An 18390-nucleotide genomic window follows, 5' to 3' on the forward strand; every position below is an offset into this window, starting at 1 on the left:
ATTGAAATAACTGAACTGTAAATATTAAAGTAGCTAAATTTTATCCACGGTCTAATTGTTTTTGCAGCAAGGTTTACAAGCAGTTTGGATGTCAAGAACTATATTTGTATTTTGCTTTGATGCACAAATAAAGAATACAAAACACACACACACACATACATATTACGCAAAATACAAAAGTTATAGTGTATAAGTAAATTAACTTTTTCTAAACTCAACAATATGCTAATATCACGAATTAGTTAAAGTGTCTTGTTCCAAAGGTAAATTACACTAAGCTTCCCTATAAATTCAATTACAGATGGACCCCTTGTATTTTAAAATCCAGCATTTTATCACCTATGCAAGGAAAATCTTACACAAAAATTAAATATAATCAATTTTTTTGTTAAACACTTTAAACTCGTACATATGACAATCCTACACAAAGGAATATTCACCTATATATTGAATATTATATGTTTTAGTTTTTAAAAAATGCAAAAAGCTTACACGGGCAAAATGCAAGAAAGTTATTAGTATTAGTAATCGTTACTCCATTAAGTAATTTGTGGTTAGTAATTATTACTCCATCAAGTAATTTGTTGTCATTTCCAATTTAAGAGAGTCGTGTGTATATATATATATTTCAAAAAGAATATCATTTCTCCTTTTTATTAAAAAAAGGTGAATAAAAATTTCCAACAAAAAATTATTATGTTTCTTAAATTTGATAAAGCTATGTACATATACCCCATGTTTTTCTAGACTATACACTTAAAAATAATATTTGTGCTTTTCACTATAATTTTTGTGTTGAATTTCCATAGTATAATGTGGTTAAGTTAAAATTTTAAATAGAAATGATGTATCTGCAAGTGCTTAGTGTAATTTCACCTTAAAAAAAGAATATTGCAATTTTCTTCTGTAAATACAATGATAATGTATTAGATTTGATCCATTTAATCTTTTACTAAACTATATTATAGAAGAGTTGGATGATTGTCCAAATTCAATTAACAAATCAGTTTCCTATTTCATATACTTTCACCTACCCAACCTTAAAAGTTAAAAAAGCAAAAAGACAATTTTATAGACAAATAACAGCTAAAGCTACGAAGTTGTAAAGTCAGAGCTAAAATATATTGATCCGAAAACCAAAGCGAAACCAACAAATGGCGACTCATAGATTTTTTCAACCCATGAAATGGTGGCAAAAATTAACACGAAGAGAGTGGACTATTGCAGCTGCCTCACTCTCTATTCTAATTTTTACTCTTACCTTCATTTCTCACTCTCACAGATTTTCTATTAATTCAACGCCCCCTGCCGACGATTTGGTACCCTTTACTCCTTTAAGCAATGCCCAGAAAAAATCAGCTTGTAATTTTCTAATCTTTGAGATACTTTTTTTTTGTTTTATTTTTTATATATTTGGTTACAGGTGATCAACGTAAGTAGTAAGGTGTAGAGTTTTTTTTTTTTTTTTTTTTTTGTAATTTTTTGCAGTTTGTTTGGATGGAAGCGTACCTGGGTATCATTTGCAAAAGGGTTTTGGATCTGGGACTGATAAATGGGTTATTCTCGTTGAGGTCAGCTTTCTATTTTTAATTAGCTTCATGATGTTGCTCACTAGAAATTGTCCCTTGCAATTCTTAAATTCTTAAACGGAGTGGTGACACACTTAAAAATAGTATCTAAGTAAGAAAAATAAAAAATTTAAACACGAGCAGGGGATTCAAAAAGATAAAAATAGTAAACACGAGAAGAAAAGAAGAAGCCAAGGAGTTCAACATTTAATATGTATATATATATATATATATATATATATATATATATATATACACACACACACACATACCTTATATACGCAATGTAATTTTCCGGCAAATCCAATCCCCCAATTCCGCCCCTAGGTAGAGGTATTAGATTCGAGTTCCCATTAACAAAAAAGTTACAAAAAGAAATCCAGCCACAGGTGAGGGGACGGTTTCTCTATTTTTTTTTTTTTAGTGATAGTAGTGTTTGGGCCAGCTTCCGCACACTTTTACTATTTCACCACGTACCTGTTACCTCACTTTTACTATTTCATCGGGGTACCTGCTACCTCCTATCAAATATACGATAACTCCATAGGCTTGGACATATTGGAAGAAATCACCTAGTATTTTTTGCTTCCGCAGTGCAGCACGATTCCTCTAACTTTTGTTGTTGTTATGGGCTTGGTTAAGGGAGAAATTGTAGCCAAGCACACAACATTAGCCTGCAGATGTGATATGTCAATATTCTGCTTTGCTCTTTCCTTTCTTCTTTGTTGACTGTGTTTTTATTGATCTTGCAGGGCGGAGGCTGGTGTAACTCAATAAAAACATGTTCTGTTCGCCAGACAACAAAATTGGGCTCTTCAAAGTTCATGGAGCCTGATGTTTTTCATGGAATTTTGGGCTCTGACCCATCACTAAATCCGGGTAACTAACAACGATGATGGTTTAGGAAATAACTCCTTAATCTTTATAAATAAATAAGTAAACCAAAAAAATTGACTTCTTGATATATTGTGTTAAATGATTGTTATCATTATAATCTTGCTACAAATTTCATTATGCTTAAAGTTTGGATCCTCCAATATTTGTATCTACAAGAAGAAGACATCAAGTTTACAAGTACACATAGATAGCTCATGATCATTTTATATTTTTCTGTTGCCGATGAATTAACCATCTCCAAAAATTCATGTTTGTCAAGACTCAGAGGAATAATAGGAACTTACTTGAATTCTTTTCTTTTTGAATCTCAATAATTAACACAGTTTTTCTTTTCGTGTTTGTTGATGAGAACAAGTGTCACTTTTGACAAAAACTAGGTATTCCTATTTGGCTTGTTTTTCTTTAATATGCAAATTTGCTTTGTTAAGGGTTCTTACGCACTTGTTCGGCCAATTTCACTTTCTTCAGACTTCTTTGAATGGAACAAAGTCAAGATACGCTATTGCGATGGTGGATCCTTTACTGGACACCCAGAGAGTGAATTTAAAGTAAGTTTCGAAGGTTTATTATTAAAGACTATGAAATTGTTGTGCATTTTCTGACGCTCATCAAGGAGGTGAGTAGAAGAAGGCAAAGAAGCATTGAGTGCCTATATTGTCGATTCATCTGTGGCAGAATGGAACGGGACTCTTCTTCAGAGGCCAGCTTATTTGGGAAGCAATAATGAATGAACTTTTGTCATTAGGACTTTCTAATGCTAAACAGGTATTCTTTCTCTTTTATCTCATTGACTTTTTAGTTGTTTCACTTTTCTGTTAGATAAAACATTTTGCTTTGTTTTCTTCATTTTCTCAGTGAATTTCTTTCTTTAGTTCTGAAGTATATATTCTACAAACTAACAGATACTCGATTCAACATTCAAAAAGGGAAAAAAAGAAAAAGAATAAGAAAAAAAGTGTACATCATTCTGAAGATTCTAATCAATATACCATATCTTTCTAAGTGCACTAAGAGGTGGTTACTGCTTTTCCTTCGTCAGGAAAAAATGTTGTTATTGCTTTTATTGAAGTAATGAACCTAGAAGTCCAAGAGTTGCAGCGTTTTATTGCCTAACTTTGCAGGCTCTTCTTTCGGGGTGCTCGGCTGGAGGTCTGGCAACTCTCATACACTGTGATGATTTCCGAGAGATGTTACCCAAGGATGCCAATGTCAAGTGCCTTAGCGATGCAGGTTTTTTCCTCAATGAGTATGTCTTCTAGATATCACTATGCATCTGAAAGATGCACTAATATATCTATTTCTGGATCTTGGCTATCAAACATGATTAATATACTTGTTCTTGGAAGCAGGTATATTTTCAAAGTTAGAATGTCATTTTGGAATATAATCTGAATATGTAGGAGTAAGTTATCGGAAGCAACTTGATGGTAGGTTCAATTCTTTAGTTATACACTGTAAAAGATAGCCAGGAAGTAATGAAGTGTTATATAATGAATGAGCTAGATACCTGCATTTGGGAAAAAATAAGCAAAAATTATGTAAATAGATATGCACATGGTTTAAGCTTTTAAATAGCATTCACTCAGTCACATTTGTGTGAAGGTGTTACTATTTGATGAGTCAAACAATTTGTTTTACTGCGATCTTCGTAAAGTCTTTCTAAATGTTTTGAATTGTTAACTATGTTGACGTGTAGTATTTTTCTTTAGTATTCGAATATGTAAATTTTATTTTCTTAAAAGTGAAGAATCTATCCCCGAATTCACACAGAAAATTTGGTGCTTTCACCTTGTACTCCTAACCCTTAACCCCTTCACATAAAATCGGGACAGAGGGAGTAAAGATAGTCCGGAAAGGGTGGGGTGTGAATTACTGAATGAGCTAATGCGCTCACAACTGAAAAAACTTAACTGATGGTGCAAAGTCTCATGCTAAAAACTTAATAATAGGTGAGGACTGGCTCACAATAATAGATCGGAACCTCCAACTGCAATAGTTGACAAAATTTCAATTAAGAGAAATGCATGACACACTGGGGCAGGAGGAAACTATTGAGCATCTTGGTATGTTAATCATTTTGTACAAAAGGGGCACCGTTTCCTTTAAATTTTGAGATTTCAGACTAATCAAATATTGATGATGATTCTTTTTGTCTAAACATTTGCATTAAGTTTTGTAGAATGAGAGTGACAATTTCATTCCCAAGAAAGTAGAGGTGTACACATTTTAAGAACTGTTAAGTTCTTGAGCATGTAGTGAAACCTTGAATCAACTGTAAGTCTGTTATTGCCTTCACTATTTCAGAAAGGATATTGCTGGAATTCCCACCTTTGAGCGATTTTATGAAGATGTTGTTAACCTCCAGGTTTTTTCTAATAATTCAGAACCTAATTTTCTGCTTTACGTTCTTCTTTTTTTGTGAGCGCTTTTGTTCCTTCTCTGCTTGTGATGGGCTGTCTCGATATATTTATTCCTTCTTCCTTTTAAAATCTGGTCATATTCCGAAGTAGTTAATTAAATGGATGTTATTAAATGCATGTTGATGGAGAAATTATTGATGTAAAAGATATGAGGAAAAAATAATTCAACGTGGGATGGAATAGATGATACTATTTCATTTGATAACTTGTGGTGCATATGACCAATAAAAAAAGGAATCATGGAATAGAAAATCAGATGTGATAAAGGAGGTCACGGGTTCAAGCCGTGGAAACAGCCTCTTGCAGAAATGTAGGGTAAGGCTGCGTACAATAGACCCTTGTGGTCCGGCCCTTCCCCGGACCCCGCGCATAGCGGGAGCTTAGTGCACCGGGCTGCCCTTTTATGTGATATTTCTGCATTTTTTATGTGCAAAATGGATATTGTTGAACAGGAATCTGGAGAGATCTATATGAGAAAAGTCTGTAACTAACTCAATTAGTTGTCGTACTTACTGTGTGTAATGTATGTGATAATTTTTGTACATGGACTACGAAGGTCCTAAGACTGGCACGCAATAAACTAATGCAGATTGAAACCTGATGTTACTCAATTTCTGCTTGTGAACCGATAGAAATCCGAGAAAAGGAAAAGACTGCAAAACATTTATTAAGTGGGAATCAATGATTTAAGATTTTACTTTTGAGAGGTTGGTTATCTATAGATGTGAAGGAACGATATTGCTGCTGAATTTACACTGCTTGATCAACAAAATCTTGTTACTAATCAGTGGCATAATTTCTAAAGTGCTGTTTGAACAAATCACAATGTTTATGAAATATGAATTATCTACCTGTGTACCTGGTTTCTTGATTCCATTATCCAACTATTGTAGTTATCAACTTTTTATCCGTGTAGACCCTGTTTCTTGATTGCAGCTGTTCTAATTTCTCACCTAAACCTGACTGCAATTTGATCCTTCCCAGGGTGCGGCAAAAAGTTTAAAGAAGGATTGCACATCAAGATTGGAACCTTATAAGGTGCGATTTTGCCATTTATAGTGGGACTACTGATATTGTTTCTGCTTTTGTAATTCACCTTTTCTCTACTGTGACTTTCTGTTGGCCTCAATCTCAGTGTTTTTTCCCTGAAGAATTTATAAGCAACATAAAGACCCCTGTTTTCCTTGTTAACCCGGGATATGATTTTTGGCAAGTAAGTTTTTGCTCCATGTTGTTTCAGCTTCTAGCTAATAGAATTTTTTTTCCTTCCAAATGCTCTCTTAACTTACTGTTTATATTTCCAGATACAAAACATCTTGATACCTGATTCATCGGATCCGCATGGAAGTTGGCTCAGATGCAAGCTAAATATCACTAACTGTAATTCCAAGCAGCTTGAAGTCCTGGAAGGTGAATACTTACATCTGAAAACAGCAATTGTAGTTATCACGACTAGGCTTTCATTTGAGGAGTCCAGAATTATGATGCTTGCGTGCTTGCTATGTTTAGTGGGATGATATCAGGGAATAATCCTGAACCGATCTCTGAAGTCTAAGTCTTTGAGCTTGTATTGTTCTTTTCTGACAATATCTTGGACCTGTTCTTGATTTAAAAAGTGAGCAATAGCTGTTGCGAATACCCAGTTTCACCTTATTAATTATTCATTATCCACAGATTTCCGGAAGTCTTTGCTCAGAAAGCTCGAAGGATTTCAGCAAAATCCAGAAGGGGGCATGTTCATAATTTCTTGCTTTGCACATTGCCAGACATGGATGACTGGGACATGGCATGCTTCTTATTCTCCAAAAATCAATAACAAAGTAAGTTTTCCCTTTATTCTATTTATGGTGTGAATGTGGTTCAAATTTTATCAACTTACCAAAAATGGCTCAGCAACATGGGGAATGTTGGGGTGAACCAGAAAAGTTTGGGTAGAGCCGGATCTAAGCGTTGGCTAGGTAAATGTCCTGTAGTAAGAGGATAAGTACTGGCATATGTACACCAGGCACCCAACAGTTAGCATAAGTGGTTGGTAGATGGGTAAGGTAATTATTAACTGTACCCATCTGTGATGCACCCTTTACCTATTCACCAACAGTGAAGACATCATGGTCTGTGAAAATTAAAATTGTTAGGAGCCAAAGTAAGAAACACTCGAATAGTTAATGAACATCTAACCTAATGTGCAGTTCGACCCTTAAAGCTTAAGTAAGATCTTTCTCGAGATCAGTTCTGCTGTATTTTACTCTAAGTTGTGCGGACTCTTCATTTGTGGTGCCGCAATGGTGTCGACACTACACTGACACTAGTATGGGTGTAAGGTACATATAGGATCTGGTCAATCAACATTGGGTACTGTGACTATATACGCACATGTCCTCATTAACTTCCCTAGTCAACACAAATTCTATCAAATTTCTAACAAATAGAGCTACTTAATTATACTACAGTGACCAGTGTAACTGCACTGTGAACAGTGAACACTCCCCCTCAAGCTGGAGGATGCAAATACATTGAGCACTCCCAGCTTGAAACCATGTGTTAATACACACACAGCTTGAGCTATATTTCCTCCAAATTTGATGATCTCACATTATTTGGACACCCGTTTAAAGGACGTGCTAATTCAGCAGTCATTTCTGAGTCTATTGCAATAGATTGAACAAACAGTTACTGATGATCATTTTTTCGACCATTGAACAGACAATTGCAGAGGCTGTAGGCGAGTGGTACTTCAACCGGAAAGCTGCAAAATATATCGATTGTCCTTTTCCATGCAACCCTACTTGCTCTCATTTTTCCCTAACTTGAAGGTATGCATTAGAGTATTCTTGTTTTCTCTCCATAGTGAGCATGCTGGAATCAACGGGTAATAGTGAAACTCACCTACCATAAGTTTAGTGTGGAGTTTACATCTGTGCTTTTTTTTAAAAATCAAGAACTTCATTTCATTGTGTTGTTCCTATAGTTTCTTTTTTTGCTAGAGTTCGTTATATTGTTTCAGATTGTAGGTTTTTACCCTTTCTTTTTGTAAATTCAACATCAAACTTCTCCAATGTTCTTTAAAAACACAATGTTCTGTAAGGTAGCGTGATTCTTTTTCTGAGTCAATGGTTCAACATAACCGTTTGAATAGAAGAAAATGACTCTGTAAAGATCACTTGCATGTAAAAATAAGAAAGAATTACAAGAAAATACATGTGACTTCACACCGTAATAAAAAATGGCATGTGTTTTTAAGTTTTACCCAACCTAGCCCATATTGTACATATTTTGAAAGCACTAGAATAACAACAACCCAGTAAAATCCCACCAGTGGGGTCTGGGATTTTGAAAGCACTAGCAAATTCAAAATTTGTGTTCTTACAACCATTGCTTCTAAAAGCTATGGAGTTAAATTTGTGTTCTCACAACCATTGCTTTCATTCTCTCTTCTCATATCTTTTACATATGCTTCAAGGGGCCGTCCACCATTATTGCTTCTTCCCCTGTATCACCTGGTTGCAATGTAAGAAAATTGAAGAGTAGAAGTCCACCATTGAAGTTCATTCAAAGCTTTGCTTTCGAAAATAGGATTTTTTGAGTTTGTTAGTTGTTTGGATTGGGTGTTGTTCCAATTGATTGAAAATATCAAAAGGAGTTCAAATTAAATTTGAAGTGTTTTGGAGTAGATTTGAGCAAGATTTGGGTTAAATTTTAGAAAAGATGCAAGGAAGAAAACGAAGTCAGTTTTTTGTATAATTATGTATAATCTTGTATAATAGTGTATATGAGAGTATAAACACATCTTATACTCTATTATGCACCTTTATACAAGCGTCTATAGACTAGCTTCTTTCACGATTTTCAGTTGCAATTCTTGTTCAAAATCAGTCCAAATCTCCATTAAATGACTTCAAATTTTATATACAACCCCCTTATACTATTTCTAACAAGTCTAAATAATGCCCACTCCAAATTTCTCACAAAATCAAATTCGAAATTTAAACCCACATATTTAAGCTTGTTAAAAATCTAATTTTCACCACCCTAATGGATTTGGTTTGTTGAACTAATATTTGAGTTACAGTTACTGATTCGAAAATTAACTTAAAAGCTTTAGCAATTTTTTTTAAAAAATTAAATAGTAATTTCGAGAACCTATTGGAGTTGAATATTGAATCTTGGGCTAGTTGGTTATAAATTGAAATATGGGCTATAAAATTGAAAAGTAGGTAGCCTAGTTGTTCTTATGTGAAATTTTCCCTAAAAATAAAGATTTTCGAGAGATTTGAGATAAACTAAAAATAGTTTGTAATGGACAATAAAATCAATTGACCCCTTGTTAAATATTTTGGTGGTGTCCAAAAAAGGCTTAGATGCACCTGGTGTATGCACTAAACTAGAAACGCATGACGTATTTTATTTTGTATGAATTTATTTAATCATACTTAACCTGAATAAAGTCAATAAAATTGTTAAAGATAATAAAACATTTATAAGATCTTAGAGAAAGACAGGCAATACAGTTTTAACTTTTCCATATTAATTTTCTTACTATTTTATCTAAAACAGACAAAATCAACTTTTAAAAAGCAAAATTTCAATCATATGACAAGTGACTAATTAACTTTTGATTCGCCTCTTGTAAATAGAGTAGTACCCTATAATCTCAACTATAGTTATATTTTCATTTCTGGTCAAGCTAGATAAAAGGATTGAATTCCCAAAATGTGAACGGGTTTTTTTCTGTAAAAATAATGTATTTGCGTCCTTTGGTGGATAAAAATTTTCTATTCTTTTTCTTGGACATTCAAAACTACCCCGCGGAATAGTAAACCAACATGCCTGCCTAATACTCCATATGCATATTTGATAAATGGGTAGTAAAATAAAAGTCTATTCAGATATTACTTGTTATAATTAACTATAACTATTTCTTTTGTCTTTTGTTTTGTTGAACGACGAACTGTTTATAAGCTGATTTAAATTGATAACGTGAAAGGTGCTTATTTGATAATTGTATCCTAAGTGGCAAGTTATTTGTAGTTTCTGACTCTAGGTTGATGAATTTCCAACGAATATGAGGAAAATTGATGTATTTTTTGTTACATAATTTAATTATGATTTTATTGCAATATACTCATAGTTCAGTAATCATCCTTAAAATTGATTCACGCGTACATCCAAAACAACTAACTTATTTATGTTTGTAGGAAAAAATAAATTTTAATTAAAACCTTATAAATCGAGTTGGTCTACACCAAAACTTTTCATTTAGTATTGGATGATGTTTACATGAAAAGTTATCAATTTTATTAAACTACATAAGAGTATAAATGCTAAGGCAGCAAGTGCTAATATTTTAGGAGTCATTTTGATCTTCTAGAAAGTGGATGCCAGATTGGGTTCTTCCAACTTTTAAATTAAACCAATTAGGAGTTTCCTAAACATAAAATATCTGTGTATATCCATCGATTAATGTAGTTTGACTTTGCAATTTGTACCGAACAAATCCTAAATAATCCAACTAGGATCCTTTATCCAAGAAATTATCATTACGATTTGATTCACTAATGTTGAAGAGCAACGGTAGAGTTGTCTCTATATGACCTATATGTCACGAGTTCGAGCCGTGGAAGCAACCACTAATGAGGGTAGGCTGTCGACATTTTACCCCTTGGGTACGTACCTTTTCCTGGACTCAATCTGATCACGAGATGCCTTGTGCACCGAGTGGCTCTTTTTATTTGATTCATTAATGTATAAACCAAATTAAGACCATCTTGGATAGAAGAAGATTAAATCATTTTCATTTTGGAGAATCTCAAAGTGAGAATAAAATTTTCTATAGTTTCATTGTAAAAGAGTACCTTTACGTTATTTTATAAACAATCACTTGATGGTGGCGGCCATTTTGTACAATTCATGCCAATAAATTTAGCTCAAATGAAATCTTAATAAATTTAAGTATTGTATTTAACTCTTCTCGATAGCAGGATGGATTTTGATTTTATCTTTATCTTATATGCACAAGTTGTAATTTAAAGTTTGAAGTTTAATCTGTGATCGATTAAACATGCTCTATATCTCATCTATCGTTTGATGTAATTCGTTTATTAATAATGGTAGACTTTGTACTTCATCACTTTTTTGAAAACTATGAAAATAAAAATAAAAGTAAATTGTAATAATTTCTTTGATCGATATTTCTAAAGGTCTGTTTTCCCTCATAGGAATTATCCTTTTCTCTTTATCTGCAAATTTCAACTTCAAAGATTTCAGAATTTTCATTTTTTCAATCGTCAACCAAAAAATTTGGGATCAGTTATAGCCTTATAGGTAACACTTGGAAATACTTTAGAAAACATATAATTTGTAAGATTTCTAAAAACAATTTCTTCTTTTGACTATTTTTTAGTGAAACCATCACCATCTCTATGATGGTTCGTGTGTGTGATAGTGATAGTCCAAAAATCAAAACCAACTCCTCTGTAATTTGAACATTTATTTATTTTCAGTTTTTCATTTTCATTAACTTTTAAGACTTTATAATATTTATAAATAAGTTCACGAGATTTTCGAGATGCCAAAACTACAAGCAACTGTCCAATAATCTTTAGCTTTCACGTAGCTGAATTTTAATTTTCCCCTCCACGTTCATGCATGTCATTGCAACGTTCTCATACTTGTTTGGCATGAAAAACCTAAGCAGCTCCTCTTTTTTCTTTGTTTTATTTTTCTTCCCTTTATTTATTTATTCAAATTATTTATTTTGCTTTAGGTATTTGATATTTTGAAATTCATTAGTTCCAATAATCCAAATTCATGTCAAGTAAGTAGAGACAGATCCAAGATTTCAAGATGATGGGTGTACTATTGTGAAAAGGTGGATCTAGAATTTACATTTGACGAGTTTAACTTTAGTCTCTTACCATGAATTCACTATACTTTTGAAATTATAGGTTCAAAATTATATTCTTTTTGAATTTATTTTAGTAATTTTCACATATATATCTATACTCCGTGCAAAAATAAGACCGTCCGAAGTAGAATTTGAACCGTCAATTTTGCTTGTAGAAGTGCACCCAATAATTATTACACCATAGGAGTCTTTTAAGTATAGGTGCACACACGTATATTTAAGTAATTTTAAAGAAATATAAGTAACATTGTTATACATGATTTAAAGAAAGGAGTATGAGTTCACGTGAATATCCCTTAAGGTAGATACACCCCTGCAAGTAAGCATGCTAAGAGCATAAAACATTTTTTACCAAAAGATTTTATATTTCAATTATTCGAACCTGAGACATCTGATTAACGATGAAGAAATTTCAACTATGTCACCACTAGGGGTGTACATAGGTTGGGTTGGTTCGGATTTTTTAATTATCAAACCAAATCAATGGTGTTGGATTTTTAAATTTATAAATCAAACCAAACCAATAAAGTCGGGTTTTTCAATCTCGATTTTTCTCGGGTTTTTCGAGGTTTTTTCCGGTAAAGTCTTCATAGCATAAAATATGCAACTTGTGCTCCAAATATTTCTTAAGTCCTAGTAAAATACAACTATATAATGTATTTTCCAAGAAACTAACACAATAATATGAGATAAGTCATAGTATTATACTAAAATATTTAATAACAAAGATAAAATAATAAAATTACATAAAATAAATATTGCTAATTAATAAGCCATAATAAAAATTAACATAATCTAAAAATACTATATAGGTCATGCTAAAATAAGTATAGCTAATAAGTACTAATATTAATTACATAATTAAGCACTAAAGAAAAAGATAAACTACGTTATGCATTTTCATTATAAACCAATGTAAAACTAAAATAATTATTCAACACTATCGTCATTCCCAGTATTGAATTGAATTTCTTTTGTTAGCATTAGTATTGATTTGAACTTTGTTTGAGTTACTACATTTATGGGCTTTAAAATTTATTTACCATTCAAGAATGTTAAGTCTAAACTTGAAATAATACGTTAAAAGATAAAATTGTGAAAAAGTTTAAGAAATATTTATAAATTACATTACAATAAATATTTATATGTATAAAATATTTTTTAAAATTATATAAATGTATTATCGGGTTGGTTTGGTTTCGGTTTGACTTTTTTTAGTTAAAATCAAACCAAACCAATTATGGTCCGGTTTTATTTTCCAATACCAAACCAAATCAAACCAAACCACATCGGATTTTTTTCCGGTTTAATTTGAATTATCGGTTTGGTGTGATTTATCAATTTTTTTTGTACACCCCTACTAACCATAAATCCGGATGGTTTTTCCCTTTATATATTATTATAAGCTGACGAACCATCTCAATAAAAAATTTTAAAAGCAACCTTGGCTTATAATGTAAGCTTTTTGTCTGTTCGCTTAGAGTCAACCACTTCCATGTTGTTTGTTTCTTAGTTTTGTATTAACAAGTCATGCTCCATACTGCATAATAATAATAATAATAGTAATAATAATAATAATAATAGTAGTAGTAGTAATTTACAAACAGGTCAGGTGCTACTGTTTTTTCTAACTAGACCAATACGCAACTCCTTTCTCAATATTTCGTGAGTCACATCACAACCATGACTTATATGGCTCTCTCACTTAGTGGATTGGATTAGCAAAGAAAACGATTAGGTTTATTGCAAATCATGAACTTAATTGACTATATTTATTGAAAATCATGATCAGCTTAATTGACTATCTACATTTATGGCCAACTACTTTCCATTTAGGGAGCAACAGAGGATTAAGTACTAAAAGTCTTCTTCAACTGGAGAATTCCAACGGATCTTGAAAATTGGGTTCTTGTCCATTTCATACACTAAATCCTACTACAAGATACTTCGAGGATCTTTTCAGACGCAAGAAGTTGAATTTCATGAGCATTTATTCTAGTGATCTTTCGAGGCCTTTCGATAATAAACAAATTAGTGAACTGTGGTATCACATTGTCTTTTCGCAATTAATTCAATTGAAAGTTCCACACAAACTAACCAGATTGGTCATGACCACTGGCGGCAAACCGGTAAAATATTCAATCCGACCCATATTTAATACGGATAGAAAATGATTTAACCGGCGAATAACATGAATATCCATATTATCCATTGCTTCTTGAATATAACCACTTTTGGGGGAATTCTTAGTCCCAAACTTGAGGCACCCCATTTGACTCTTCGTAAATGTAAAAGTTAAACTCATTGGTTATCCATTTTTAAGTGGATAATATGGTTCTTATCCATATTTAACTCATTTTTAAAAAAATTCATTATTCAACCCTTTTTTAGTGGATAATATGGATATATAACTGTTTTTAATCCATTTTGGAACCACTAGTCATGACCAATACCCTTTTTTTTTCTTTTTTCTGTCCATGCCAGTTTAAGCACACCTCAACTATTTCACTGTATATCTTATATTACCCGCCAAGAACGAGTACCACATAATTCTGCCTGCCAAAGCTTAGGCAAATGAAAAGAAAGCACCAAAGTGTTTGTCTCTCTCTGTTATCATTGGATTATAATCGCGATAGATACTAAGATTTTAGTAATTTATTCCGTTTTTAGCTAATTCCCATAACCAAACATGGAATAGATATAATCTCAAATTTTATACAAGAATTAATATCCTTATCCCGGTAACCAAACCACTAATAGTTTTCACCCGCCTCATGATCATTGGTGATTACCAAAATCACTAGGATCATTCATGATTAAACAAAATCAGCAGTGTAGTTCAAGTTTCCACCAACAATTAATTCTTTATTTTAACATTTTAATACCCTAATAAATATGGATAATGGAAAGGAAAAAAATTCCACGAGCACTTCTAGTCCCAACCATTCCCTCTTTGTCATTTCATTTGCTTTTAACATTATGCCATCCATTATTCTAATATCCTTATTCCTTTAGCAGATTCTTGTTGGATAAGTTATATTAAGTGTTGGTTTTGCACTTACAACTACTCAAAAAGTAAGTACGAGATTTGAGTAATCTGATACTAGAACAAAAGTATGAAACAAACAAAATAAATTTCGACCAATTGGTCGAGTCTATTTAGGCATCAGTTTGTGTAGTGGACACCTAGGACTAGGAATATATATACAAAGAGCACAATCTGTTACAAATTATCCTATTATATTTGGAAGGGAAAAAGGGGCAATTTCATTGGCACCTTTACAATCCCCTTAACAAGAAAACATCAGCCTCTCTTATCTTGTATAGCACCCTAAGTTGTGTACTACTATAAACACTTCCACTAAAATGGAGTAACAAAAGTTAATAAGCAAAATTAGTTTGATCTTTATATTCTTTTCTGCTGATTTACACATATGGAAGGGAGTCTTGGCGTAACTAGTAAAGTTGTTGTCATGTGACTAGGAGGTCAAGAGTTCGAGTCATGGAAACAACCTTTTGTAGAAATGTAGGGTAAGACTGCGTACAATAGATCCTTGTGGTCTGGCCCTTCTCCGGACCCCATGCATAGCGGGAGCTTAGTGCACCGGACTGCCCTGATTTACACAGATGATCTCCATATCCTTCCTTCGAACGATATGATGATAATCGAGACATCATCGTGGTACTTCCTACGATCCCCTTGTGGTATATCAAGTAACTCATGGAAGTCCATACCTAGAATATCAGAAAACAAAGTTTTCTAGAGTTAGATTTATATGAGAAATTAGTACTTAGAAATTTCTCTAGTACAGATTGAGTATATGAGTATTTACCAGCTTTCTTTGCAGCTCTAAATAACACTTCTTCAACAAGATGTTGCGCGGGATCTCCCTCGGGAAATATAGACATAAAGGTCTCAACTTCAGCAACTGCTTCTTCATTGTTGAAATATTGGTAAAGTCCGTCAGATGATAAGATCAGAAATCTGTCTTTTGGGCTAAGTCTGTGGTGGTAAAGCGATGGTAAACAGTTGATATAAGGCGAATTTCCAACGTAGTCTATTCTGAAAACCTTTAGAAGTGCATTGTTCCATTTGGGCTATAAAATCAAACAAGTAAATGAAGTTAACACCAGGAATAATTCTAGTTAAATTTCAAGAAATCATATTTCTCAAAGGTTATGTGTACCTGCTTGAGATAACCTGCTCCGAAAGCTCGAGTAACGTTTAAAGAACCTTTTACTCTATCTTTTTTTATAGCAGAAGCGTCGTCAGGATGCTCACTTCTAATCCTAACAACTTCCTGCAAAAATTTATCAGACAAACATAAGAATTAGTCTATGAAACAGTAAAAGGGCAACCCGGTGCACTAAACGGTTCAGGGAAGGGCCGGACCACAAGGATCTATTGTATGCAGCCTTACTCTGCATTTCTGCACGAGGCTGTTTTCACGGCTCGAACCCGTGACCTCCCGATCACATGGCAGCAACTTTACCAGTTATGATGAAGCTCCCCTTTGAGACAGTGAAGACTGATATTTTCATACATCGACTTAAGTAGAATAGACTAGAATTGGTACCTCTTTAACAGATGTGCTATGATCCATAGTAAGTTGACAAGAAGTTAGATTGTGCTTTCGATCTGAATCAGTTCTGTAGAGTTGTGCATCAATGTTATTTAGACTCTCCTCATTTATCCGATCCAAATTACAAATGGAACGATCGGATTCAGGATTTTGAGCTAAAACAGCTCTGCTATCTCCAACATTCATCAAATAAACATCTTTTCCTCTCATCATCATAACTAAAACACAAGATCCCATTAAGGCCAATTCGGGGTTCTCGTTCACCATCATATCTGTGATCTCCAAATATGATGCCTCGGTTCTTCTCAGCGCCTCTGATAACGCCTTCAACACGTCTAAATGGTTAATACTAGCAACTGTGTCAGGTCCTGAATTGTTCGATTTTGATTGATCTAATTCTTGATTCTGAACGATAACTGTCTCGTTACACATGAAATTTTCGGAGGTATCTAACTTGTCATTCCATAGCAGTCCCTTGAGTTCCTTGAATACATTTGAATAAAGATTCTTCAGTAGAAAATCAGTAGCATCAGGTCCATTAAATCCATCATAAATCCCAACAAAAACCCAACCATGTTCTTCAGAAATCACTACATGTACTCTGTCTTCCCCTGCTTTTCCCTCTGCCCACTGCACATTTTGACTTCTAAATAATTCATTTTCCTCATCTTCATCAGCCAAACTGTTTTCACTACTCAAACTATTAATCAATGGGTCTTTAATCGCATTTTTCTCCTCTGCCAAATTCATTTCTTGAAACCCCAAAAGAGAGCTTGATAAAACTTTCTTTAAATTCCTAACTAAATGCCATTTACTAGACTCAGGTTTGTACCTTTGGAGCTGATCATACTGATTGTCCAATGGACCGGAGTTGAAACTCCGCTCTATTGGACCGGAGAGGAATCCCCTATCGACCGGGCCCAAGGTAGAAACTCGGGGAATAGGGCCCGAACAAATTGATCTCCTGGGAATTGGCTGAAGAGGGAAAGAAGAAAACCACTGTGAGCTTTCAAAAGCTGACGACTTCTCTATATAAGTATTGGTTTTTGAAGGGCAAACGTCGACGAGGGCAGTGGACAGAGGCGTGGAGGCGTTGGCGGAGATAGAGGCGCCGGAGATGGTGCGAAACGCCGTCGTTTGGCTGCTGCTGCTGGCACTGGAGATAGTGGTAGTGGTGGAAGAAGAGGAGTCTTCTGAAAAAGGGTGATTCTTGGATGATGAATCATGCAAGATGTAGCAAAAAGAATGGCCTAATCCTCTGTCAAGAGTATCAAAGAGGTCTACGCCAATATCATGGCGTCGTTTTGAGATTTCTCCAACATCTCCTGCAAAACACTGCTTCAACTTTCCAATTCCGTTTCCCATCCTTTATTTGATAAGTTAAAAATATCAAGCAAATTTGATGAATATTCAAGTAAGAAGCACTTCTGATTGGTCTTCGACTTAGGATTGCAGTGAAATAGATAGACGTCCAATCTTGCAGCAGCTAATTGCTCGGGCTTAACATGTTGAGAAGGACATCTTTTTGCTGCATAAGATTTTTATGGAGATAATACTATTTCAAAGTGAATAATTAGGGAGAGAATAAAGCTGTAAGTCCATGAGAAAAGAAGAGAGGAATATCAAGATTGAAATTTGAATGTTTATAGCAGGTGGTTATTGATGAAGCTTTAGCATTTAAATTCATAAATATGAAGAGGAAAAAAGTAAAGAGACAGAGAACCAAAAAGTATGGGGGAGTTGACTTTGGATACATGAAAATTAAGAATATTACGTTATTGTACTTATTACTTATTCGATGCCCCTTTGGGTGGCAGTTCACTATTTTCCTTTTTATTATTATTTATTTTATAAATATTTAATTTGTCTGATGTTCAAGCATAGGCAAATACAACATTGTACGGTTGGTTCATCTAAAAAAGTACTTTCAACGTAGAGTATAAAATAATATGTAAGAATTTATTAAAATTATAAGTGACGACTTGTAAGCTGAAATCATAATTTAAAAATATAATAAA

The 18390-nt window shown here is 33.6% G+C and overlaps 2 protein-coding genes across 3 annotated transcripts; one reads left to right on the forward strand and one right to left on the reverse strand.

Annotated features, from left to right (window-relative positions):
- The first annotated feature begins 1078 nt into the window (after window positions 1–1078).
- Window positions 1079–8757, forward strand: LOC104110027 (pectin acetylesterase 5-like). 2 transcript variants are annotated; one of them, XM_009619534.4, is made up of 13 exons: window positions 1079–1362; window positions 1489–1571; window positions 2321–2447; window positions 2934–3013; window positions 3141–3230; window positions 3587–3711; window positions 4770–4830; window positions 5870–5923; window positions 6021–6098; window positions 6190–6295; window positions 6560–6705; window positions 7589–7698; window positions 8346–8757. In XM_009619534.4, the coding sequence occupies exons 1-12, from the start codon at window positions 1155–1157 to the stop codon at window positions 7694–7696; spliced, it is 1266 nt and encodes a 421-aa protein (XP_009617829.1). In that variant the 5' UTR covers window positions 1079–1154; the 3' UTR covers window positions 7697–7698; window positions 8346–8757. The 2 variants fall into 2 exon arrangements, with proteins under 2 accessions (XP_009617829.1, XP_009617766.1); XM_009619471.4 differs by lacking the exon at window positions 8346–8757 and having other exon boundaries at window positions 7589–7991.
- A 6149-nt stretch (window positions 8758–14906) lies between these two features.
- Window positions 14907–18107, reverse strand: LOC104110158 (probable protein phosphatase 2C 23). The gene is made up of 4 exons (XM_009619632.4): window positions 16367–18107; window positions 15977–16090; window positions 15623–15887; window positions 14907–15524 (listed from the first exon to the last, which is right to left on the reverse strand). The coding sequence occupies exons 1-4, from the start codon at window positions 17735–17737 to the stop codon at window positions 15409–15411; spliced, it is 1866 nt and encodes a 621-aa protein (XP_009617927.1). The 5' UTR covers window positions 17738–18107; the 3' UTR covers window positions 14907–15408.
- Between the last annotated feature and the right edge of the window lie 283 nt (window positions 18108–18390).

Source organism: Nicotiana tomentosiformis, chromosome 2 (genome assembly GCF_000390325.3).
Source record: "Nicotiana tomentosiformis chromosome 2, ASM39032v3, whole genome shotgun sequence".
Lineage (NCBI taxonomy): Eukaryota > Viridiplantae > Streptophyta > Magnoliopsida > Solanales > Solanaceae > Nicotiana > Nicotiana tomentosiformis.

Excerpts from the sequence above, each read along its gene's own strand:
- LOC104110027 (XM_009619534.4), top strand. The coding sequence starts at position 1,155 with ATGGCGACTCATAGATTTTTTCAACCCATGAAATGGTGGCAAAAATTA. Across the intron at positions 4,831-5,869 it reads AAGATGTTGTTAACCTCCAG|GGTGCGGCAAAAAGTTTAAA; the intron begins GTTTTTTCTAAT and ends GATCCTTCCCAG. Across the intron at positions 6,296-6,559 it reads GCAGCTTGAAGTCCTGGAAG|ATTTCCGGAAGTCTTTGCTC; the intron begins GTGAATACTTAC and ends CATTATCCACAG.
- LOC104110158 (XM_009619632.4), bottom strand. The coding sequence starts at position 17,737 with ATGGGAAACGGAATTGGAAAGTTGAAGCAGTGTTTTGCAGGAGATGTT. Across the intron at positions 15,888-15,976 it reads GAGCAGGTTATCTCAAGCAG|CCCAAATGGAACAATGCACT; the intron begins GTACACATAACC and ends TTGATTTTATAG. Across the intron at positions 15,525-15,622 it reads TAGAGCTGCAAAGAAAGCTG|GTATGGACTTCCATGAGTTA; the intron begins GTAAATACTCAT and ends CTGATATTCTAG.